General features: G+C 38.4%; 1 protein-coding gene across 5 annotated transcripts in view; it reads left to right on the plus strand.

Moving 5' to 3' along the window:
- Window positions 1-25123, plus strand: part of esrrga (estrogen-related receptor gamma a) — a 161256-nt gene extending 136133 nt beyond the window's left edge. For 4 of the 5 annotated variants that reach the window (XM_066681430.1, XM_066681446.1, XM_066681439.1 and 1 more), the window contains 2 exons: window positions 9379-9648; window positions 12835-13428. In XM_066681430.1, the coding sequence (XP_066537527.1) occupies window positions 9379-9648; window positions 12835-13079 (515 nt within the window). In that variant the 3' untranslated portion in view covers window positions 13080-13428. Of the gene's footprint in view, window positions 1-9378; window positions 9649-12834; window positions 13429-25026 lie in introns of those variants that run through there. The other variant, XM_066681455.1, reaches the window with a different exon arrangement.
- Window positions 25124-25743: the final 620 nt, after the last annotated feature.

A 25743-nucleotide genomic window follows, 5' to 3' on the forward strand; every position in this document is an offset into this window, starting at 1 on the left:
CATCTAATCCCCTACAAAATAAATGAAAACCTCCTTCTGTTGTGACGATTGGCATTTTCTTGCTGTTATATGGAATGATAAGCATGACAGTGATTATCCATATTATGTTCCAGTTATGGAAGTTATTCTGCTATTCTTCTGGAAGGAATGCCACATTTTTTGTAAATGACAGTATTCACACAAAGACCTGAAAGACCAGGTTTTGGCCTAGAATTTTAAGAAGTCAACTTTGTAAACAGCTACAAAACCTGGTGTTGTACTGCTTTGAAGGAGGAAAATACAATATATCTGTACACACCCTCTTATAATGAGTGGATTCAGCTCTGTAAGGTCTGTAATATCCATAGATTAAATGAAATGTAACACTCTACAGCAGTTGCACATGACCCTAAGGTCACCATACCCAATGCCAGAAGTCTGCAAATAGGGTGTAAGGCCTCAGCATGGAGCTCCATCCAAAAATATTTGGATGATTTCTGATCCAGAACTAATCTGGCAACATCAGTAACTGACTACACTAATGTTTATGTAACTAAAAAACATCAGCTCTTTACAGCCCTGTTTCAGTTTTTAGAGTAAAGTTTTATCTAAAGAATAGAAGCGGTTCTGCAGCAAACTCCCTACTCATACCTGAAGTAAGAGAGAGAGAGAGAGAGAGAGAGAGAGAGAGAGAAGAGAGGAGGGTAATTAAAATGTAAATATTGATATTTCATTGTTTGAAATGGCTTCCATGGCCCAGTTGTTAATGTCACTCCATCTGTGAGAGTGTGTGTCGTTCGGTCACTTTATTAGAGTCCGGGGAGAGCCTCGCTTCATCTCTCTGCCTTGCCTTGCCTCGACACCGACTCGTTTTCGTATCTAATTAAGTGGAAAAGTACAGTCCGTACAGTAATCCGCAGCATCTTAACCAGCTGCCTGCCCGGGTATATTTAGAATTAATCTCCACCACCAATCGCCACTAATGTATGCAATTAAGAGGCTGCCGATTGCTAATTAGCCGCATTAGAATCAAGCGGCCTCGCGAAAAGACTTTGTGATTAAACGAAAAGACCGCCTCGGCCTCATCCCCCTCTCCCCCGGGCAGAGCCAAATCCTGCAGAGGAGGAAGAAAACTATCAGCATTAAACTGAAGTCAACACTTCTTTAGTTAGATTTATGTAGACGCAGCTTTTGTGAATGCAACTGCTGCTGTATTTGTTTTTTTTTTCTTGCAATCAGACTGTAGATTTGAGCATCGGGGCTGGGTGTGTACTGTCCTGAGCATTTATGTGTGTGTATAAATATCAGAGAGTAAAGGAATTCAGTTCCTATTCTGTTCATATTTAGTGTATAATTATCTCTGAGTAATGTGTTGGTCTATTGAGGCTGTGCTGCTTTGTGATTGGGTCCCATCCCTGAGTTTTAGCTTTTTATTTTAAACAAACTAACCCTGATATCCAGTCTTCACTTCCTCTGCTGACAGATATAGATATTCTGAGCCGTAAAACCATGGGCTGTCAAGCCACTGTTCAGCAGTTTGGTTAACACTCAACTCGTTAGCATAAAGTGCATATAGAAAGAGAGGAACATCCAGAAGCCTTGTGTCTTGAAACTGGTAACTGTACAACACAAAGAAGGAAAAAAAGTCAAAATATGAAACATTCTGACAGTGAAGTTACAATGAAAAAATGATTTAAATCCAGGTTAAAATATTGAGGACATTTACTCTACCTTGGTTAAACAGTGAAGAGGGACCTGGTAGCTCTTTAGCTTAGCTGCAAAGTGCTAAATGGATACGGATGGCTGTGTTAAGGTATTTTCCTTATAAAAAAATCCATCTCTCTCTCTCTCTCTCTCTCTCTCTCTCTCACCCTCACTCACACTCTGGCTAGTGTTGTTTTGTAGAGATGAAAGGCTGCTGTGATGAAAGCAGAGAGGTTTTGTTTTGCTTTGTGTGTGTGTGTGTGTGTGTGTGTGTGTGTGTGTGTTTGTGTCTTTTCCCAGTGTCCCCCTCCTCCTCCATTCAGAACTAAAGACCTGAGACTGTTTACACACAACACACACACACACACACACATTTGTTTGTCTTTTGATGTTGGTTTTTGTTTAGTGCATGCGTTCTGTAGTCTAATATTTGCATGTGACTGACTGAACTGAGGATGAATGCTAACAGTGTGCCAGTTTAACTGACACGAGAAGAGGGCCCAGTCTCTCTCTCTCTCTCACTCTCTCTCTCTCACTCACTCATGCACACACAAATATATGATACGACTGATGAGCAAGCTTTTATTCTTCGTTAATCCGCTTAACACAATAAATAAAACCCTTTTCTTGCTTTCTTATCAGTTTTATCCCCAGTGGTCTGAACTGTTTACACACCACTTTTAAACTCCTACTGCTGTATTTTTAGCATTTTCAGTGTTTTCTTTAGACATTTCAATAGCACTAATAATTAGGAATGGCATAGAGCTTTCTGTAGAAGGGAAAGAATGTATACAGTGCATTCCTGTAAAACAAATCAAGCTTCAGAACCACATATATCCAAATGTTCTCATAAAAACATGAAATGAATTGCCACACTACACAAGCCTCAGGTCATCATGCTCACTGCCATTTGTCAACTAGAGACATATAAAGCCCTCAGGCACTGAACAGTGCATCAGTGGAACAGTATTCTCTGGAGTGATGGAGCACCAGCCAATATCCTGCATAAGTACCCAATCTAGATAACGCTGTTTAATTCTCTACTCTTTTGGATAGTCCTTCCACTACATGTTGGAAAATGATGAGTTGATGGCAGACATATGAACATTAGTTTTTAGGTATTTGGGTAACGATTAGTTTTGGATCACTACTCTAAACACCACTCTAACTCATCCCAAGTATGAAATGGAGCTCCACCACGCTGGAGAACATGGAAAGCCCAGTGCTGGGGTGCTTTATGCCCTTGTTGCCAGCACTTGGCATTGGGCATTGTGCACTTTTGCTCATGTCCAGCTGATTCAGAGAATCATGTTATAGTTTTCTTTAGAGATTACAGCTGTGTACTTACAGTAGCTGACTTCACTCATTATAAGGGATCTCTATAAATATTTGGATGTGTAGCATGGTGGCTTTTTCCATGTATCCTACATTTATGATACAAAAATGCACAGTGCCTCGTAATGTCTGACATTATTGCTGTTAAGTGGATGCACTCACTTAACACTTTATAAACAAGAGTGTATGAGGTACAAATGTATGTATACTGCTTTATAAAGGCATTATACACACATTGTGTTTTTCTGGAATAAGCTTGTGTAGTTTTTAAGTTGTCACTGACATCATAATATGCACTTCTAAGAACACTGTACATGAAGAAAGTTTACAATGAGCAGATTATATGAAGTCATATACATTTGTTATATAAAGGGTCATGTATTATTCATTCTAATAAGCAGTCTTACCTGCTTACCCATGTTCTAATCCTTAACACACTATAACTATGTCTTGATATATAATGTACTTATGATTTATGGAATCTGACATTATATATCTCAATATCTTGCATGTGATTACATTAGAGCAATGCTTAAGCCACTAAACAGTTGTGTGCTTTTATGTCAACATTATAAGACCCAAAGTTTATAATGCGCTTATAACCATTATAAAAGCTGGATTCATAGGAAGAGTTACAGAATGTTATCAGTGCATGCTCAGTAACCAGGAGAGCGCCAGGCAACACCAGTGAGGTGAAGGCTGCCCTGAGGACATAGAAGTGTATCTGTGTGTGTGTGTGTGTGTGTGTGTGTGTGTGTGTGTGTGTGTGTGTGTGTGTGTGTGTGTGTGTGTTTCTTTCTCAGCAGTGTGAATGTGCAGTCAGAAAAGATTTGGCAGACGTGTGGGTGCCCGGTAGGGGTTAACTTCGCTTGGCTGAACACTGCAGCCTCTTTCTGTCAGCTTACAACACACACACACACACACACACACACACATTTCTGAAACAGTGTAGCATTATGATACAGTACCATAAAAATATAAATTTATGTTCAGAATCATTATGGAATTCACGTTTACAACTTGTGCCCAAGTGTAAAACACAAAGTCGATAGCACTGAAGATAGAAGGTTTGGTTCTGAAGACGAAATGCTTCAGAAGAATGATAAACTTAAGCAGTTGATGAACATTTTTAGTATTTTGATTATTCATCACAATCCCAGTCTATTGTGTATTTTTTATATTCATATTTCATGCTCTAACCTGTTATGTTTGGATAATAACAACCAGTCCCTCTGATTCTCTCTGTCAGTCTCTCTCTCACACACACACACACACACACACACACACACACACAGCTCCATCCTACCCTTCACGTTTTCTTGATGTTTAGCCCTTTCTCATTCCATCTTCGGACGTTTGCCAGTGGCGACAGTCTCCTCTTTGCTGTGTGTGTGTGTGTGTGTGTGTGTGTGTGTGTGTGTGTGTGTGTGTGTGTGTGTGTGTTTGTTAAATGGAGAGGAGGTTCCTGGAGATAGTGCTCTAGATCAGATAAAACACACCTTGTGTTTCTGGAGAAGTCTATCTGCTTTTTGCCTGGGAACTAATAATAAAACATAATGAAGAAATCCTACCTCTAGTTCAAATAATAATGGTTTGTTCATTGGATTAAGCTTATTTTTATCTTTTATTATACGTCTCAGAATATAAGAAACACATTTAAAGTCTTAAAATGAGCCTGTTTAATCTTTATTTCCTCTCAATATATTGCCTCTTTCTTTTTCAATCTTGATTAGAAATCGACCAGTTTATACTTATGCCTTTGTATCTCTGTGTGCATCATTTGCAGATGTTCATATAGGTGTCAGCCATCAAACTTTAACATAATGTAAACATGTGCAATAGGGGCTGCATTCAGAGAATCCAGAACTGCTCATTTTGTTATCATACTTCTTTAGGTCATTTGGCTATTGCTTGGGTCTCTTGACCATAGCTATTGTTAAGTTCAGAGCATCTATGAGGCTGTGTGCTACCCTTAACCCTGACGGCACAGAGACTGACATGGTTCTTGACAGAAGAATAAAAAAAGCCTTTAGTGGTTTATACCACTGACAATTCTACCACTAAGTTTAAATGTAAATAAAAAACAAAAATAATCAGTTCAAAAATAGCACAATCTATAACTGAATTTCCAACTTTCTTTTAAGGATGCTGCAGGCCTGTCCAAAATTTCAAAACCATTTTTTTGAAAAAGGTAAACACACCAGCACCAACAAGGCGTGTCAGCCTGCAGCGACACTAAGCAACTCGGAGCACTGTTCAATTCCTCAGCATGTCAGTGTGGGAATTTCACCATTCCAGCAATAATAAGACACAGGAAGACACAGTAGTTCACATTTGGCTTGAAATTTACAAAGCCTCGTCTTTTTTCGCCTTGTATTTTTCAGCGGCTAATAACTTTTGAAGTTGAACAGGAGCTTGTGTTTATAATATTCATCTGGGCTCTCAGTTTGTCGCTGCCCCATGTCTTTAATATCTTGCACACAGTTTCATTACCTGTGTTCATTTGAGGAAAAGGTGGTAATCTCCTGTCGTTTTAATTTAATCCTGCTCTTTGTAATCTTTCCATGTTCATTGCTGGTTGCTTGTATCTGAAATACAAAAATAAATAAATAAATAAATAAAACTTAAAAGTTTGCCCCACCCTTCCCTTCCTTTTTCTTTCCCCTTTGGACATAAATGTCAATAGAGAGACCTCTTCCATCATCGGCAGTAAATTCACATCGACGCCTCTTTTCTTCGCGCTATCGATCCGGCCATGAGAACGCAGATTTGTATCTGTTAATTAATGCATCCCCAAACTGCATTTGTATTAATCAGGGAGATAAGAAAAATTGGATGCTCGCGCTGGCATGACAACCGTAAAAAAGCAAGGGGCCGGCCCCCCGATAAAATCGTTGATGGACCTCAATAAAGGTGGGGTCGGTCTGTAAAGGAGGGGCTAGGAAGGAGGGATGGGGTTGGGGTGGGGGGATTCCCCCTTCCACTCAATAAACTAATCATCCAGCTTTTAATTATTCTGTGGGGAGATGTGTTGGAGATTAGGGAATGTGTAAATCTAATTATTTACTAACAGCAGTGACTGGGGGAGAGGGCTGGGGGAGCTCCAGGCCATGGGCTCTGTCCATCTGCCACTGTTGTCCTCTCCACAACCCCCCTAACACCCCCCCGACAAATCTCCCTCATGCCCCTATCTTCCTCCCACCCTCCTTTCCATCTCTCTTTGGCTTTGTTTCCCAAACCAACCAGTGACAAAACTTACATTTCAGTGTAACTGCTACAGCACTGAAGACAATTCCAATAAGAAGACTTACGAAGACTTACGAGGCAAACCTGCACTGCTGAATATAATGTAGCCGATGCACCATTTAAGGTGGTTCTGAAAATTCAGGTAAATGTTAGAGAGCCAGAATGTAGCGGCTGTATCATTTAAGATGGATTTTAAAATATTAGAAAGAAGCTATTTGGTGCAGTGTGGCTGCTTCACAATTCAATGTGGGATGGAAGTGTATGTCAGAATGTTTTTTAGGCTTATTTAGTGTTATATAGGTTTTTGTTGTTGTTGTTGAAAGCTACTGAAACATGTCCCGTTTAGTTTTGTCATTATTTTTTAAATATGGTTTGAATTTATTTTAAATTTGAATTTCTGTTTTATGTTTGAGTTTCTGTTCAGTGCAAAATGAAGAACAGTGGACGGAAATGGGAAGGTGTTCTTATTTTAGCATGTGCCATCTCATGTTGTTCTCTTCTGTGAGAATGAGACAGTGCCTGACAGTAAAAACCCCCTCAAGAAATTCCACTCTAATCCCTTCTGATGATTTTATTAAGTTGAGGTGGAGGTTCCTGCCAACTGGCGTGGGTTCGAGCTCCAAGTGCTCCAACTGCTCACATGCTCCTAATGAGATCAGAGATGTTAACAGTTTTGGATCATAAATTAGCACTTCTTACAAACAATAGCCTTAAACCTGCACTTAATGAGCTGCTTGCCATTCGCCGTCAACACAGACACAGAGAATGAGAGGAAAGGGGAAAAATGATTAAACAAATAAGTTCTATCTGCTACATTCTGGGGCAGAGATGGCACTCTTTGACAGATGTTGTGGAGTATCCTTCTCCAAAATCGCTTGGATTTTGGTTCTTGTTATTGTTAGCCTGGATGCCTCATCCTGGCTAAAGTGAGAGAGAGAGAGATAGTGAAGACACGGGGGGAGGGACAGACACATGTCCCTCGTGGCTTTTTCACAGCATACCTGCTTTGTAGACCAGAACCTGCTGTAGTGCGATATAATGTTTACCATGTTCTTATGAACAGATACAAATTCCTTGTTATCCTTGTTTTTTTTTTCTTTTCATAAACTGATGTTGTCACAAATCTCTTGCTCCATAAACCGTATCATGCATCACACTGTGAATGCAATATAGCACCTTATAAAGCATCAGGAACACTGGATACACAGGAAGTGATAGCAGGCTCGTCAGATGGTCCTCAGTTGCCGACCCGTTTTGTGTTGTGAGTTCACTGCCTTGTCCTCCTGCTGTCCAGTCTGTTTTGGTGTCTGTCATCTGCCGTCCATTTGGACACTGGAGGGTGATGATGCTCCGGGTTGGCTCCCCGCTGGTGTTTGTTTGTGGCATCATGTACACCGTCCTCTGTCGTGTTGAAACCCTGCATCTACACTTGCGGTTAGGACAGGTTAGGGTTGTTTTGTTTGTTTTTTCCCCTAGAATCTAAGATCTCAATTTACCCTTTCCATAAAGTTTAAATTTGAAGACAAATTGTGAAATATCTTGTAAGATTAAATTCCATTCTGTACTGATGCCATGGCTATATGAGGACTCCCAGGCCTATTTCTCTCACACAGAAATGAATCAGTGAATTTGAATCTTAAATAGATTCACTTCTGCCATCGAGAATTCCAGCTTAAACATGAACATTCTCATATTGGAGCAGTACAAACGACAGAATGTAAGTAAAAATGTGGTTGCCTTCTCTTGTGAGATTTTGTTCAGACGATATATTGCTCGTAAGAAAGGAGTGAAAGAGGGAGGAAAGAGAGGGGGAAATAGAAGAGGGAGAGATACGGATGAGTCAAGAAGGAAGGAGAAGGGAGTTTGAGGCAAGCAATTAGTCTTTCAGCTGGTGTGATGGGAAGAATTGATCCATGCTGCATGTTTGGGGAGATAAGGAGTTGCCTCCTGGAGGATGCCCCCTAGTCGGCCGAGCCACGTGTTGGGCTCCTCCCTCCCTCCATTCCTCCACCTCTTTCTCTCCATCACGGCTTCAGAATGTCAATGCTCTTCATCACCACTCTCGCTAAAAACCTCCTGAAGTTCTCACAACGTTGTTTTCTCCCTCTGAGGCATCGGTACACTGTGAAATCAATTCTGATGCCGAAATTCTAGGATACCTGGCCTTACAAACACATTAAGACAGTGGCTCCCAAAGTGCGGTGTGTGGGGTGGTGGCAGCAAGGCAAATGAATGAGATGCATGATGCATGCCACTTGTTATACTTGCTCTGTAAAGGTGATTTGTGATTTTTTGTTTTTGTTGTGTAAGACGTTGCAGTTTTGTATTCATTGCAATGTTTAAAAGTCTGGAAGCATAAAGTGTGTGCATGTGTGTCACAGTTGGGGGTGGACTTGAAAATATTCTCATTTAAAAAAGAGCGCTCTGCAGGAAAATTTTGGGAACCACTGATTTAAAACATCGTATACATGCATACATCATTATAAATAAATTATAAATAAAGTTTTTGTATTTTAACATTTTTAGTACATTTTGAGTGAACCCCTGAAAATAAAGCCTTCTGTTCTGTCGACTCATTTATAGGCTCCTTTAAAGCAGCAGGCATTTAACCACCAAAACCACTGAAAAATATTTATTAAAATGATTATTATATAGGGCGGTTCCAGTCCCACTCCGGGTGACTGTCTGTGAGGAGTTTGGTGTGTTCTCCCTGTGTTCGCATGGGTTTCCTTCGGGTGCTCCGGTTTCCTCACATGGTCCAAAAAAACACACGTTGGTAGGTGGATTGGCGACTCAAAAGTGTTCATGGGTGTGAGATTGTGTTGCTCTGCAAAGGACTGGCGCCCACCTGATCTGGATACGCAGTTACAGACAATGAATGATTATTATGTTCATCAAACAGTTTTGAAGCATCCGTGTAAACCTGTTTATGCACAATATGTTGGTAGCCAAGTTTAAAATACATTTCAGATAAAATCCCTGACACTAAACCAGTGGATGTCAGTATGTCAGATGACTCAAAAACATACCGCAGCATGATTACTAACAATAAAACAGCATGTGTTTGCAGACTGGAGGCAAGAGTTAAGTGTTTTTCTTCTCTCTTCCTCACAGGTTTCTCTACGCTGTCTCTGGCGGATCAGATGAGTCTCCTACAGAGCGCCTGGATGGAGATCCTGATCCTTCGTGTTGTCTACCGCTCGTTGTCCTTTGAGGACAAGCTGGTCTACGCTGAGGACTATATCATGGATGAGGATCAATCCAAACTGGCCGGGCTTCTGGACCTAAACAACGCCATCCTGCAGCTGGTGAAGAAATACAGGAGCATGAAGCTGGAGAAGGAGGAGTTTGTCACTCTTAAGGCCATAGCGCTTGCAAACTCAGGTGATTTTTTTAATTGTGAACATGGTTTAAAATTAGTGGTGCCAATTGATAAAAAAAATTGAAATTTTCCATCCAGTCACCATCACTAGGCTCTGTAAAACGAGTGAAATATGAGAGGAAGTTGTGGCCAGATTTGGTAAAAGGATTAATTTGCTTTAAAATTGAAGGCGTGAATTAAAATGAAAAGGCGTTAAATTTTCCAGATTAATCACGTTTCCAGTATATATATATATATCAACATTGGGGATGTGTGGCATACAGACTCGTCCAAAAGGTGATGGATGAATTCTCCATCATGCCAGAGAATGCAGTTCCGTTGCTCTTCAACCCAATGAACCCAATGCTGAAGGGATGTTTACCCCTTCAACCTACGCTTGGCAATAAGCCTGGTAATCTTAGGCTTATACATGGCTTCTTGTGCATGTCCCTCAGTAATATTTGTGGCTACAGAAATTCATAATAGGTTCACTATTAAAGACATGGAATTCAATCATTATAAAGGAGTGTATACATTTGCACATGTACTCAAAAGCAGTGCCTCCCATCAGTCTATATTCAGGCTCCTTCTAAGTAAATACACATTGTTTTGACTCCAGTTTTGAACTTGGTCATTGGTCAGTGACCTTATTGCCCACCCCCCATCCCCCCTCCCAATACTCCACGCCCAACCACCCCAAATCCCATTAATTACAAGGAGGAAACTGCCAATAAAATCAGTTAAACCTGTGGCAGTGAGCAGTGTGAATGAGAAGGTGGCTATTTGTTCAGATTCTCTAACACTCAGGGTATTGACAGTTTGTTTTCTGAGGCCATATGTGACCATCAATCCCGGGTTGTGCTGAAGAATGAAAAAGCATATTGTTTTTGCCTGTTTTCGGATGTGTGGATGCTCCAAGAGCCGTCCATCTTGCCCCCCCCTCCACCCCCCTTAATGCCCCAGAATGATGGCTCCCTTCAGAGAGGGAGAGACAACGAGGGAACAAGAGAGAAAGGGAGCACAGCTCTGGAGAAATTCTTTTCTAATTGATTTTGTAATTAACAGTTCATCTCTCCTGTCGATGGCCAGGTGCCCAGAGAGCGATGGGACACCAATAGTTTGGAGCATGTGGAGAGGGATGTGCACATTTATTCTTTCCAGCCTATACTCCTTCCACACTTTCCATTCCTTCTGCACGTTTATTTAAACTCAACCGGTTCAATTCCAATTCAATTTTGTTTACAGCTCTTTTTAAAACTGATGTATTAAGAGCTTCAAGAAAATCCAGGTCCTTACACATTAAACAGGTTTAGTTCCACTTTCTATTAATACCATGTTTCTGTTCTTTAATTTTAAACATGTTGTTTAAAACATGTTTATAATTCCTTATAAATGCATTATAATGTTATTAATGGGCTTATACATTTTAATTAACAAGTCTCTTGTGATATAATAAACATTTTAATAGCTGTAGGATTCTGTTTTAAACCAAGAAACAGACACAAGATGTGCAGTATTTTTGGCTCAACACAACTCGTGTCTCTCTGTCTCTCTCTCACTTGTCCTCTGTCCCTATTTGTCTCGTGTCACACTCGTGTTTATTGAGGCTTTGCCTTTCCTAGCTCCTCTCTCTTGAGAGACATGAATCATCAGAGTTCAAAGGTGTGCCATTTTGTCTCCTTTTCTTTGGGGGGGGGGGGGGGGGCACAGAAGCCGAGACAGAGGGAGAGATGAGGACACAGAGTCCCAGTCTCTGAAAGAGTAGTGCACTGAGTAGTCTACTCTTCTGCTGTAAAGGCAAACTGTTTTTGATTTAAAAACAAAAGTGTAGTATAAAGCCCTCCAGTACTGGGCTCTGGAGCGGTGGAATTGGGTTTTTTGGACGGATGAAGCCCTAACCAGTACCTTTGGGATGATCTGGAGTGGCAGAGCTAATGTCTGCCTGGCAGGGTGCCATCACATCCTCACAGCAATGTTCCAGCATCAAAGTGGCGCTAACTCATGAGTGATACACTTCTTTTTAGATAAATATTGAATGAGCAGGTGTCTACAGGCTTTTATGTTAAAAACAAAGTACAACATGAAGCCAGATGTGTTTACTGTTGACAGGAGGTGCTTCTGTCTTATCAATACTTGACCCTACAGTTATTATTTAACATGTATTTATTGATTCTAAGCAAGGCATGGACTGTAATCACTCTGTTTTCTGACATGAGGCCTCTAGAGAATGAGCTATGGCTTGGGAAATAAATAACAACAAAAATAATGTTATTGTAGTAACAAGCTAATTTAAAAATTAGCCATTTCCTGGATGTTGGGTGGGAGCATTATTTAGCAGAAGGATTTCAGAAGTGTGTACCATTGTAGAAGCGCTGCTTGAAAGGACCCTCTGTGAGAGGTTTGAATGGAGAGCACATTTTGCGAAGGGCTGTAGTCGAGTCTGAGACTTAATTGCATGCGTAGAGCACCCTGCTAACGAGTGAATATGCAAATGAGCCCTGTTTGACATTTCTCCCAGACAATGGCAGTCATGCGGAGGGACTGACGGCTGAAAAGCGGCTCGTCGTTCTGTATCAGCTCGAGTCAGAACGTTGTTCCAGTGGCGTGTTTCATTCATCAGGCCACAGAGCAGCGTGTAAACACACTCCGAGCACAATCCCAGCATTTAACACTCGAGTGTGTGTTTAATCACCGGAGAACGAGCTCTGTCTCTGAAGAAAAGATGACTCAGTCTCTCTTCCCTCCGTTTAGCAGCAGATTTTTTTTTTTTTGCTGAATAATGGAGAGCTGTAATCTTCCCGACTTGTATCTGTTTATACTCTCAGCTTCTGCTCAGTGCTTATGTAAGCGATACAGGCTCCATTCTTCTGGAAAGGCTTTACATGATGTTGGGCACATTGGTATGAGGATTTGATAGAATTCAGCCATGTAAACATTCGAGGGTTCACTACAAATCATCCCAGCAGTGTTAATGGAGCGCCATCACTCCAAATTACCCAGTTCAACTGCTCAACAGCCCAGTCCTGAGCACATTTATACCCCTTTAGCCCACACATGGCATTGGAAAGAGTGACCCCTATTATATATCACGCTTTCACTTCAAATGTGCGGAAATCACAAGTTACAAGGGTCCAACCCACTGTCCCCAGAACACATAACATGTTGGATAATACACAGTGAAACTGATTTTATTTGTTGTCCATTGTCAGACTCGATGCACATAGAGGACGTGGATGCAGTCCAGAAGCTGCAGGACGTTCTGCACGAGGCGCTGCAGGACTATGAGAGTAGCCAACACTCGGAGGATCCTCGGCGGGCTGGGAAACTGCTGATGACCCTGCCACTGCTCCGGCAGACATCCACAAAGGCAGTGCAGCACTTCTACAGCATCAAGCAGGACGGAAAAGTGCCCATGCACAAACTCTTCCTGGAGCTGCTCGAGGCAAAGGTCTAGCCCAGCCCTCGGCGCTTCAATTGGGCCCCACCTACTTCAGCTGGAGTGGGAGGAACCAACACAGACTGGCCACGCCCTTTCCACAGGGCAGGGGATTTTTTCTGATTTCTATGCCACTGTTGGTGAAAAACTTTGTCAATAGACACTGCTATTAAATTATGACAAACAAATCATTAATGAGCAATTAAAACTCTGATTATACGAAGGTGGGGACTGCTTTCAACTCTTCAGCAGCTTCAGGACAATTTTGAACTTTCCAACCAGCTTTTGACTTTCTTCTTCTCCGAAAACAAGAAAAAAACCCATAAAACGGATGCAGTTTTTAGACACTATTGAAAAATAAAAGATGTTTTGTTTGATATTTACACACAAGAAACACCTAGAAAAGCCCTCTGAAAACCTGAAAAACATACCTGGGAGCCGAGAGACGATCTGAATAAGATGTTAAAAGATTAGCCCTGCCAAAGGAAGGAAGGAAGGAAAGGAAGGAGTTCCAGCAAAACTGTACTGTCCTAAAAAAAATAACCATTTCCAGTATCATCTTATTGGACAAATTTAAGGAAGAAATCTCTCTTCCTCTTTTCTCTTTCTCTCTCTCTTTTTAAAAAAGATGACAATGTGCAGTAGAGTCACCACCAGACCTCACTGGAGCAGTGCGCCAAACTGAGATTTGATTTATGATTATTATTATCATCATTATTATTATTTTGTTTGGTTACCCCATATCTGACGATGCTGCTCCTCTCATTAAAATTTCTCCACCTCTGTTTTCTTTCAAGTCTTCCAAAACACTTCCAAAAGCCACTTTTTTGGATGATTTTTTTGTGATCTTTTCAGGGAATAGCCTGAGCTTTAGTCTCTCATGCAATATGGACCTGAGAGAGGTACTGAGAAAACCACAGACTTTCATTTATTTATTGATATTGTTTCCACTGTGTACATTATTTAATTTTCTGCGCGTTTGTACTGCAGCGAAGGGTGTAAATATAGAGATGTGGTGGTGTCATTTATTCATAACGCCATATTTATGGACAATTTGTTCATAAATGTTAATGAAAAATGATTGTTTTTTTTTCTACTAACTTTATCAAGTCTTTCTTCTCTTTCTCCAAGCAATAGACATTTTACTGAAAAAGCGAAGGTGTGCAAATGTAAATTTGTTAATTTGTTCATTTTTATTGATCTGTTTTTGGGGGGCAACCACAGCTTTAACTTTCGTTTCTGCACTTGATGTAAAGACGGTTGACAGAAATTATGGACCATAAACTGAACCATGAACTCCACACGAATGATATATGCATTTCTATATTTAACCCCTGTCTCTTTCAGCTTACATTTTCACTTCAAAGAAAGTTCAATATAAACTTTGTGAAGCAAGATTTAGCACTTAGGCCTCTACCATCTTTACAAACACATCGTAGGTTTGACTTTTTAGGACAAAAATAGGCGCAGAACTCATGATGTAATCTTAAAAAAAAAAAGATATTTCTACATAAACCTAAGCGAGCTTTCCTCTGCACTCATCTGAAACATGTCAGTGTTAGTAAAGGGGGGTGTTTTCTTGAATATTCCTAAAACATTGTATATTGTAAATTAACAGATTATAAAACCTAAGACATTTTATTGGAACAAACATAAAAAAAAAAAAAAAAAAAAAAAAGAGAAAGTAGTTTCTTGATGTTTCACGTCTGCTGTGCTTTTCCCCCCCAAAAATCTTTTATTTCTTTATTCTTTTCCTCCTCCATCTGTTCCGCAATGATGTTGTTGTGTGCTTTGTTGTGGTTTTCGTGTGCGCCGTACACTTTTTTTTCCAGGTTTTTTTTAGAGACAGGGTAGAAATTTAAATAAAAATAGAGACACTACTGGATGTATGAATCCTCAGGAGACAAACGGATGATGGGTTCTCAAAAAAACGAAAAAAACCTTGCTGAAAATAATAATCATGAAACTAATAAGTCTCTTTCTAGATCCTCGATCATGCTAATGATGTACTCTACACGGATGTATAAGTGATTAACAACTATTTAAAGAAAGGATCAACATATATTTAAAAATCTAAATAAACAAGGGATCACTTTTTATTTTCTTTTTTTCTAACAATGTTCCTGTAGAAAAACTAACACTGGAGACCTTAGGTTAAACAAACAAACACACACACACACACACACACACACATAAATAAATAAAACTATACCAAAATGGTAGGCGAATTGTTCCTTTTCTCTGTTTTTTTTTTCCAAAGACGCTGTACATAAAGCCTTCCATGCTGATTATCTTTACTGTAAGAGGCTGCAAAGGGATTTAAAAACAAAACAAATAAAAACAACAAAAACAAAAATGCTAACTTTTTATGTTTTGGTGATTGATTAGGATCAGTTTTCAAAAAAAAAAAAAAAAAACTAAAAAAAAAACAATAATAAAAACTATGGCTTTAAAATTTTGTGTGCTGAATAAAAATGAAGGGCAAAAAAAAAAAACTTTAATTTTGGAATGAAATGGGATACAATGAGGGATTCTTTTTTAATTTCATTTATTTCCTCCCTTCTGTCTTGTTCGATAAATACGGTATAATATCTATCATCTATAAACAAAAAAATTATATAATTAGATTGTGCTTTGGAGAGGTTAGTGTAAATGTAACTCCACACATTATTATTCATGGCAAGAAAAAAAAACTAACAGGAGGGTTCTTTGCTGTTGATAGGACGTTGGCACTTTCATTTTTATTTTTGTTTCAATTATTATTGTTATTTTGTCTGTTTTTATGTAACACAACAAAACTCATGGCAGAAAGGTGCTGTTTCTTTGTGCTTTTCTTACTTGTTTTTTTTGTTTGTTTTTTATTTCCATTGTCTTCACCATTACAAATGTAACACAGGAGTTTTTATTTATTTTTTTAAAGATGCAATCAGTCATTTTCTCCAGTGATGCTTTAGTCTTCGCTTAATTAACCACTGAAACCTGGAGGCCTGGATGGAGTGAGTCCTCCACATGGGTTTGGAGCACAAACTAGTTCATTCAGGGACTATAAAGCAATTTGATTCTTAGTCTCGTGGCACTTTATAGGAGACAATGTAAAAATAATGAATAATCACGTTCATGAATATTGTCTGCTACTTTTCAGTGGTGCAGATGACTGACTGCCTCTTTAAACTTTTCTCAAAACTTTTCAAGCACTTTTGAGTTTTTGTGATGTCACACAGATGTTACAGCAAGCCATCCTGGCCCTAGGCACTGATCTAGGATCAGCTCTTCATTTTGTGTACTAATATTAACAACAAAACTGATCCTAAACCAGCAGTTTTGCTTCGAAAAATTTGGTGCATAAACCCCTGATATCCATTCAACTTAATTGAAAAAGTGTTTATATTTAAAATAAAAACAACATCTTTTTTTTTGGACAGAAGCAGCTTTAGATCATCATGAAAAAGGCTTTTGCGCTACGTCTTTTAATGTTAAAAAGTTTAAATATATGTAGCCATACTGAAACGATGACTTTTCTCTGACATATTTTCTTATTTAAAGCAATACAACAGGTGTCGCACTTTTGCGATCAAAAATTAGATCAAAAATGCTGTATATTTATTGGACTATTTTGCAATTTAAGGAACATTAGGATCCGTAATATGAAGATGTACAAAATCAACTGCTATTTTTATTATTACTATTATTATTATTATTATCATTATGAATATATGACATTAGGGAACGTTGGTTATATTTATTCTCTTGTCAGTGTCTGCCAAAAATGTGTTGAAGGGGTTTTTTTCATGGCAGAAGTTTAAAAGGAAAATATATATTACACAAAAAAGAAAAAAAAAAGAAAAAGATAACACTTATAAGATCAATACGATAATGATTAAAGTCTGATCCAGGAGTTGCTGAAACAGCTGTAGTGAGAACCATGTCTGTAGTTCTAGATGTGCTCCACATCAGTAAAATTAAACAATTAACTGTATATTTTTGTGATGTGCATCATACAGTGTGCTCCAGCGATTCTGTCCATTTGTGTAAATGTATTTATTTTACATTGTATATATTGTTCAATGCAAAAAGAGAGACCTATGATTCTGTAACTACGATCAGTTCAGATGTGTAACTCCAATTATGCCTTTCAGGATAATGGTAGAGCAATATTAAAACATGCTTCCAGTTTTTGACTTTGGCCTGCTTTTTTTTGGTGACAACATCGATAAACCAATCTTCCCATACGCCCTCTTCCCTAAATCTCTTTTCTACCTGTTGAACGTATCTGTGAAATGTTGTTTTAAAAGCCTGAATACAGAACTTTTACTCCCCTTTATCAATTAAAGGACATCTTGGTTTTTCATAATTCTTATGAAATGTCACCATATTTGCTCCTCCTCTTCTAACTTTAAATCACATCATTGAACTAGAGCATATCACCACAGCAAACGTGAACACTTATTAACTTACACCTGTTTAGTAATCGATGGAGGAAAATCTGTTTATTTCTTTTGATAATTTGCAAGATTTCTCAACTGTTTGTATCTGATCTCTCCAGGATATTGCCGACACATTCAAATCATCACAGATTCAGGAATGCTGACACATTTGCCACATGGGTTTTATTCCCAGGTTTGTCAGTAGCACTTGGCTGTAATAATACATCCTTGGTCAAGGCCCATGATGAAATGTAAAAGCATCTAAATTCTGTAGATGTAAATATACTTATTTTCACTAAGTTTAGTTCCTCTCGTGATTCAAATAGCTATTTAAATTTTTTTGGAAATTGCTTGTGAGCCGGCCCTATTGGCTTGAACCTATAATCCATATCTGTGTTTGTTCTTGAGTTAGGTATTTTATCACTAAAACACGGTTACATACTGCCCCTTGTCCCCCCTTATTTTTTTTCCTCATCGCCTCCCACAGCCACACTTCATACTGCCACAGCTACAAATATTGTTTCCTTAGAAAATAGGGGACGAGAAACAGAGGAATGAGTTCCTGACAACCTGATGCAGCGTTTGAGGCATGTCCACTCAGAAAGTAATCAGCCGCTAAGCCCTCGGGCCGAGGAGACTGTTTGATGTAGGACAACACCCAAAAAGAAGAACCAATGAACTTGGCTCGGCACAGTTCTTCTGATTTCACTCACTTTCACTCATTTGGAATTTTGCAAAAAGTATTGCACATAAAAATAAATAAATAAAAATTCATCCCAAATATAAAATGTATAACTTGTAAGCAATATATCCAGCTGTCATATCTGCTCCACGACTTTTGTGCATGAGTTCTACACATCCTCTCTAAGTTTTTTGTGAGTAGTTTTGCCACAAACTTTTCGCTTGTGCAGGTTTTCTTAGGGGTGGGTTCCCATTGGCCAGTGAGTTTTTGAGTGACAGCTCATTGCCATGGACTTCACATTCACAGATATGTGTCCAGGGTGTGTATTTCAGCTTTGGGACTCCACATATACAGAATATCATGCATATGAAAACTTACAATCCTTATATATATAATGTGTGTATATATTAAACAATCAGAGTTCTTCTGCTTATTGTTAATTTTTATTGTTATTATTATTGTTTATTATTAACAATAATGATTTCATTATCTGTAAGCACTTATCCAGTTCAGTGTTGCAGTGGGTCCAGAGCCTACTTGGAATCATTGGGCACAAGGCAGGAATACACCCTGGAGGGGGTGCCAGTCCTTCAAAGTGCAACAGACACACTCACACCTACGGACACTTTTGAGTCACCAATCCACCTTCCAACGTGTGTTTTTGGACTGTGGGAGGAAACCGGAGCACCTGGAGGAAACCCACGCGGACACAGGGAGAACACACCAACTCCTCACAGACAGTCACCCTGAGCGGGAATCGAAGGTCCCTGAAGCTGTGTGACTGCGACACTACCTGCTGCGACATCATGTCGCCCAATAATACAAATAATCATAATCATAATCATAATAATACCACAAACTTATTTTTTGGAACTTTGCTGTTCCATTTGACTTTATTAAATTTGTAATATTCATTAGGGAAGCAAGAATGTTGCCTCTCACACATCATATTGTTTATAATGTTTCTTTTCTCCAAAATATTTTAATGTAAAAGCACATAACACAGTTTAAAAAAAGAAGAAAAAAAAACAAAGTTAACTCCAATTTTCCAAATAAAATTAGAACATTTAAAATCATCTGTCAACATTTGTGGGAAAAGGGATAGTTTCACTACGTTGGTACACAGAGGTTTCTGAGGTGAACAGAGCTCAGGCACTTTCATAGCATTTTACAAATAAACAGAAATAAATGCTAATGTATTGTTTCATCCTGAGAAAACACAGGCTGTGTATTTACATCAGATCAGTGTCTGGTAAGAGATAAACAGGTTTGTGTTCACAGTAAATACTTCATGTTTTGTTTTAGACTGATTACCTCAGCATTGATACTGTTCGATTTTGTAGGTATTGCTGTGTTTTAAAACAGTAAAGGAATTAGTGTTTGTGTAAAGTTACTCCCCCCTGAAGGTAGAAACCTCAACTGTCTCTCTGCTGCTGAGCCGCAAAGTTTTGTACGCATGCGCACTCAAAACTGCCTTGGGCATTAATCTGCCACTCAATACTTTTGAAATGAATTATATTCTGCGATTCTTTCACAGAAATCTGATTCCATACACTCAGGTTCAACCATTAAGGCCAGTCCATAATTGGATTTCTGTACATGGTGCAATATTTGGGAAATTGTTATCCAGTGACATGTAGTTCCCCATTATTGCACATTACATAGGGAGCAAGGAGCCATTGGTGACACTGTTTTATTCCGAAATAACCTTTTCTTAGAGAAAAGAGACAACATTCACAATGGCATTTACATGGACCTAAAAGATGTGTTAAACAACAGCAGACACCTGTGATACCCGTAGTAATACACTGTATATAATTATCCTTTTTTAAATAAAAAAAAGTGTTGTTCTTATTATATTATCAATTTGGCTAATTAAGGACTAAGTGTATTGTAGTATTTAACTTAATATAAACCCAGCCTTTAATTCATTTTTACATATACCTTAACATCAATTAGCTGAGGTGTACACAGAAAAGACGAGACAAAGAAAAGAAATCGACATATGAGCAAACTGAGGCAGAGTCAGCCATAGACCATCTTCTACTAAACCTTACATGGCCAGGTATGGAGCTATATTATGGTCAAAAATTTTGTTCATTAAAAAAAAAAAATCTAAAACTGAAAGTTCAAATCTTGAGATTGAAGTTTGAAAATATACAACAATGTCTTCAAAATTAAAATAAGTATAGGATGATTTTTTTCAATAGATTTAAATAGATTTTTGATTCCATTATTTAATTCACTTTTATTCACTTATATATTTTGATATTTGATATACTTATATTTTTTAGTTGCAGATTTTATGTTTTCAGGTCCAGATTATTATTATTATTATTATTATTATTATTATTATTATTTAATTTTTTGGCATATCTTTTTTTTTCGGTCACAGATCTTATTTTCACTTTCAGATCCTTTTTTTCACTTTTGGATCCTTGTTTTTTTGGTTTCAGATTTTTGGCCTGATCTAGCGTGGGAGGTGGGACATCAGCGGAGAGGGGTGTGGTATAATGACTGACAGCATAGCAATGAAGGTGGAGGACCTTCCTCACAGTTGACTATGAGAAATATCACTTTACACTCACATTATACACTATATTCTGTGTAAAACAAACAACAACAAAAAAGATCTGAATCTGTAAACATAAAATCTGCAACTGAAAAATATAAGACTTTAAATATCAAAATATATAGGAAAGTGAAAAATCTAAATAAATTATTTATTTAAAAAAAATAATTGAATCAAAATTCTATTTAAACAAAACAAAAAAAATCATCCTTAATTTAAACTTAATTTAATTTTGAATACATTTTTGTATTTTTCAAAGTTCAATCTCAAGATTTGAACTTACAGTTTCAGATGTTTTTTTTTTTTTTTTCAAATGAACAAAACTTTTAGCTCCATAGCCTGGCAACTATTTCCTAAATTTATATTCACTGCAAGTCAGTTTTTGCAGTCTCTATTGATTATGTGAATAAAACTGTTCAAACGAACCAAGATGGGAGCACCGTGTTGCAGCTCAGCACTGGCAGCACTTAAGTGATATTTCTTAGGCCTTGTTTTCAAAAATGGCTGACGGCAGAAACGTCAATATCGCTAGTCATATTTTTTCAATAAGACTGAACAGTGGATTTCATTTTGGGTGAAGTGAAAAGAAATGTGTACTCCATTTGTGAAGAAGCCCTCACAGTTCTCAGGAAGAGCAATTTGTTAAGACATCACACTAACAAACACCCAAATAATGCCGCTCTTCAAGGAACTGGATGAGCAGAGATGCCAGCTTCCTGGAAGAACTGGACAGAGTGACAGAGGCGACTTTAAGAACGAACTTACTGCAGAGGCAGAGGCCAATACTTCCCCCCAAAATGCTGCTGTTTAGACCAAACTTTGTGAATCCTTGCACTCAAATTGGGCGGCACGGTGGCGCAGCAGGTAGTGTCGCAATCACACAGCTCCAGGGGCCTGGAGGTTGTGGGTTCGATTCCCACTCTGGGTGAGGAGTTGGTGTGTTCCAGTGGGTTTCCTCCAGGTGCTCCGGTTTCCTCCCACAGTCCAAAAACACACGTTGCAGGTGGATTGGCGACTCGAAAGTGTGTGTGTGTGAGTGAATGTGTCTGTGTTGCCCTGTGAAGGACTTGTGTCCCCTCCAGGGTGTATTCCTGCCTTGCGCCTGATGATTCCAGGTAGGCTCTGGACCCCCCGCGACCCTAAATTGGATAAGTGCTTACAGATAATGGATGGATGGATGCACTCAAATTGTGATAAGGTGAGAAATGTGACACTATTATCACATTTAATTTATTAAGTCTGTATCACTATAAATAACTTTGTAGCAGTCTTTGTAGCATATGTAATTAGTGTAATAATTTAATCTCTAGTGTAAAAAAACGTTCTATAGGAGCCTGCTTTCACTGGTGTAACGCCCAAGGGAACCCACTTTAGGTATGGAAGCATGCCTAAGCTCTGCAGCGGTATCAGGACTGTGTTAGATCTCCCATATGTAAATATCTGGGGCTTTACACTGAAAATACTTTAACAGGGCAAGAGACTGATTAGTCATATTCTTTGAGGATGTGGGCAGCAATAGAACCTGACTAACACCCCGTCTCTCCTGGAAGGTCTGGGTGTCTTCCGCACGTTGATAGCACTCTGACACCTGCAAATTAGATTTAATGTGAGAGAGACATATTCCTATAATCTCTCTCTCTCTCTCTCTCTCTCTCTCTCTCTCTCTCTCTCTCTCTCTCTCTCTCTCTCTCTCTTTCTTTCTTTCTCTCTCTCTCTCTCTCTGATAAATTTAGTCCTGTAGTGCTGTGGCAGTATTCAAAATAATATAAAACAGTCTCTGCCCCAAACTAAACTACAATGTAGCCCGACCAATTAGTGGTATAAATAATGTGGTAGGTTATTCGACAACATAATAAATATTGAAATGTGTTTAACAGGTATTCATTCATTAGCAAAGCTGACATTAGCAGCTAGCTAACATGCTAGGTTTAATAATTTGTCGATGTACTTCGTGATGAGGCCACCATGTAGGCTTGCAATAGATTATTATTATTATTATTATTATTATTATTATTATTAAGTTGCAGGACTTTTATGCCAAATTTTCTGCATTCTTTTTTCCAACTTCCAACTTTCTTTACACATTAGACTAAATCACTTAATATATTATAATGGTATGTTATTTATGTGATCATTTTTAAATATAGTGATTTTTTATATATATATTTGGAAGGGTAAACGCAGGAGTCTGCTCATGTATTTCAGTTTTTTTTAGGAGAAAACCAGTCTTTGGAGGTGTTTTTCCAACCTTCCTGAGATGTGTTTTTGTAGAGCGGGGCATCTCTGGGCAAGATTCACAAATCTAATGTTAAATCTACTGAAACACAGCAAGATTATGACAGGTCAAGCTCTGAATTACTGACAACAGCCTTTATATCTGAGGCATCTGTGTCTTTCTTTAGGCATCTCATCCTGTTATTCCTATGGAGAAGCTAAAGATGGCATGCTCTATAAAAATCATCTGCTTTCTAATACATATCATATCTGTTAACGTTGGGAGACGTTTAATGTTCTGTGGCGAAAGCGTTTAAGGCTTAAAAAGAGGGAGCAGTGACCTGGAGGCAAATATTTTTCAAGTAAATGACGTCACCCGAAGAAAAAGGCCTTGACAGCTGGGCATGGTTTTTATTATTTTATTATTTCTCCCTCTCTCTCTCTCTCACCTCTCTTTTTTTATGAGTTGTGCTGCAGCACATACGTTTTACTCATGGCTTCGGAGTTCATTTATTTTATTTTATCTTCATACCATTGATTCATTATTATGATACAATAAAAGCTACTTGAGCATTTCAGCTGCTGAGGACTGTTCTCATTAACCTTGCGAGACGTTCAAAGTGCTCTGTGGCATTCCTAATGGCTCTGTTAACCCTTTCCTCTCCTGCTTGCATCACATTACACTTTCACTGATGGAGGCTTCATCCTCAGAAGCCTCTCAACCAAGCTTAAATACATGGGCTGAGCTTTTTAATACTTAAATAAGAATTCCACAGATTTTTCCAAATTTCTCTGAAATCAAGTGAAACATGTCAAATCTAGACACTATAGGCTCTGGAATGGTGCGTTGTTGGCCCTGTCATATGCACATTGTGATTCAGTACCCAGTGATGCCTCAGCCATCCAAGGCTTCAAGTCCTAGAGAGCACACCTGGCCTTGTTCTCATGGTGGGTGTTCACTGTACAGTTTTTCTGAATCTTATAATGATGAAACACTATTGTTAGACTATTCTACTTATCTCTAGACCCGTTTTATAAATTTTAATTCATTACATTTGGCGAAAGTGTTTCATGTCAGATTATTTTGCTTGTTTTTAGAACAATACATGAGAGCAAATGATCTGCCAGTGGAATAAAAGCACTTTTACATAAAATAACTGAAATAACTGGAAAAAAAACGGTTAAATAAGTGGATTCATTTGTGAATTTTCCTACAGCAATCACAGAATGTGTGTATATATATATTGTGTGTGTGTGTGTGTGTGTGTGTGTGTGTGTGTGTGTGTGTGTGTGTGTTTGTACATAGACTACTTTTAAGATATTTCACTTGCTGATGGATGTTTTGCAGTGTATGAAGCTAAAATTTAAGTCTTAATTTTGATTTTTCAGAGACACTGAGTTGAAGGTAGATGCTAGATGTCATTTTGGAATGTCCAGATTATGGGGTATTACCTGCAGCTCTCACTCCAGTTTTAATGAAAAGTGCATTAATTGTATTAATTAAATGCTGCACAGTGCTGCTAGGAGATGAAGCAAAAAATAACTTACAAAGTGAAATCATATTAAATGTATTTGACCTAATATCTAATATTTCTTGCTCTTCTATTAATGTAAGGAGTTATTAACCTGTTTCTAGACATTTTTACTTATTTTAAGTGTTATTATGTGGGGAAAGTGTCTAATGTACTAGAAGAATAGTTGAACATAACGTTTCAGAAAAAAGTTATGACTGAAATAGAACATTTTCACCAGATGCAATAATTTAATATAAGCACATTTTTGTACAATAATGCTAGAATGATAAATATCTATAACAGTTGATGACATATATAATCTAGTCATTTTCTTGTCAACTAAAGAATAAAAAATATTGGAAACTAGATTTAAGATTTTACTTGTCAAGACATGGGTTGTGTGCTTTGGGGATTTAGTGTGTGTATGTGTGTGTGTGTGTGTGTGTGTACACCATCGCCTCTGAAGTGCTAATGTGTGCAGTTTGGCTCTGATGCCGTTTTGTCACTGAATCTGGACAGTTTTGTGTGTGTGTGTGTGTGTGTGTGTTTTCTTTCCTAGTGGTAATGGCCTTTAGCAGCTCTTCAGTCCCTCCGTGCCCCTTACGCCACCAGAGGACACACTCCTGGGACCCGTGATGTTTGTGTCGAGTCCAAGAGGAGAGTGTGTAGACCCAGGTCTCGACAACCTGCAAAGACCACATCTCCCAGCTTTGTCTCGTGAGATCTCACCCTTCTCTCTGTCCTCTTAGTTCTTCACAGCCTTCAGTGTGAGTTACATTGCAGAAAATATTTTGCAAGTGAAATTTTAAATCTAGTTAATATGTTGCTCATTCTCATTGCAGTCAGAGCATTAATAATATTATAAAAGTCTCTCCTCAATATCTGTGTACTTCCCCATTTATATCTGTCTTTTCTCTTGAATATTTCTTATTATCACTGTAATTTCTCCTTAATACCTTCCCCCTTCTTACTAGTGTCTCCTGGAGAGCTCTAAGATCAAATGGAGTGACAGTGGAGACTGTAGTTTAGCAGGACTAAGTCTGGTTTACGTGATGTCAGGTCTGCAATAAAACCAATAAGAGTGATCTTTACCTTAGTCGCCTCAAAGTTATTGCACATCCCTTAAATGACAAAAGATATATAAGATGCATCTAAAGGTGTCAGTGAATTTGTCATCTGATGAGTCATAAATCCTGAATTATTATTAAAAATTTTTCTGTAAAGTTGCTTACAAATGTCATAATACCAGAAATTAAGGATGTCACAATACCAGAAA

The sequence above is a fragment of the Hoplias malabaricus genome, chromosome 1 (assembly GCF_029633855.1).
Source record: "Hoplias malabaricus isolate fHopMal1 chromosome 1, fHopMal1.hap1, whole genome shotgun sequence".
NCBI classification, from domain to species: domain Eukaryota; kingdom Metazoa; phylum Chordata; class Actinopteri; order Characiformes; family Erythrinidae; genus Hoplias; species Hoplias malabaricus.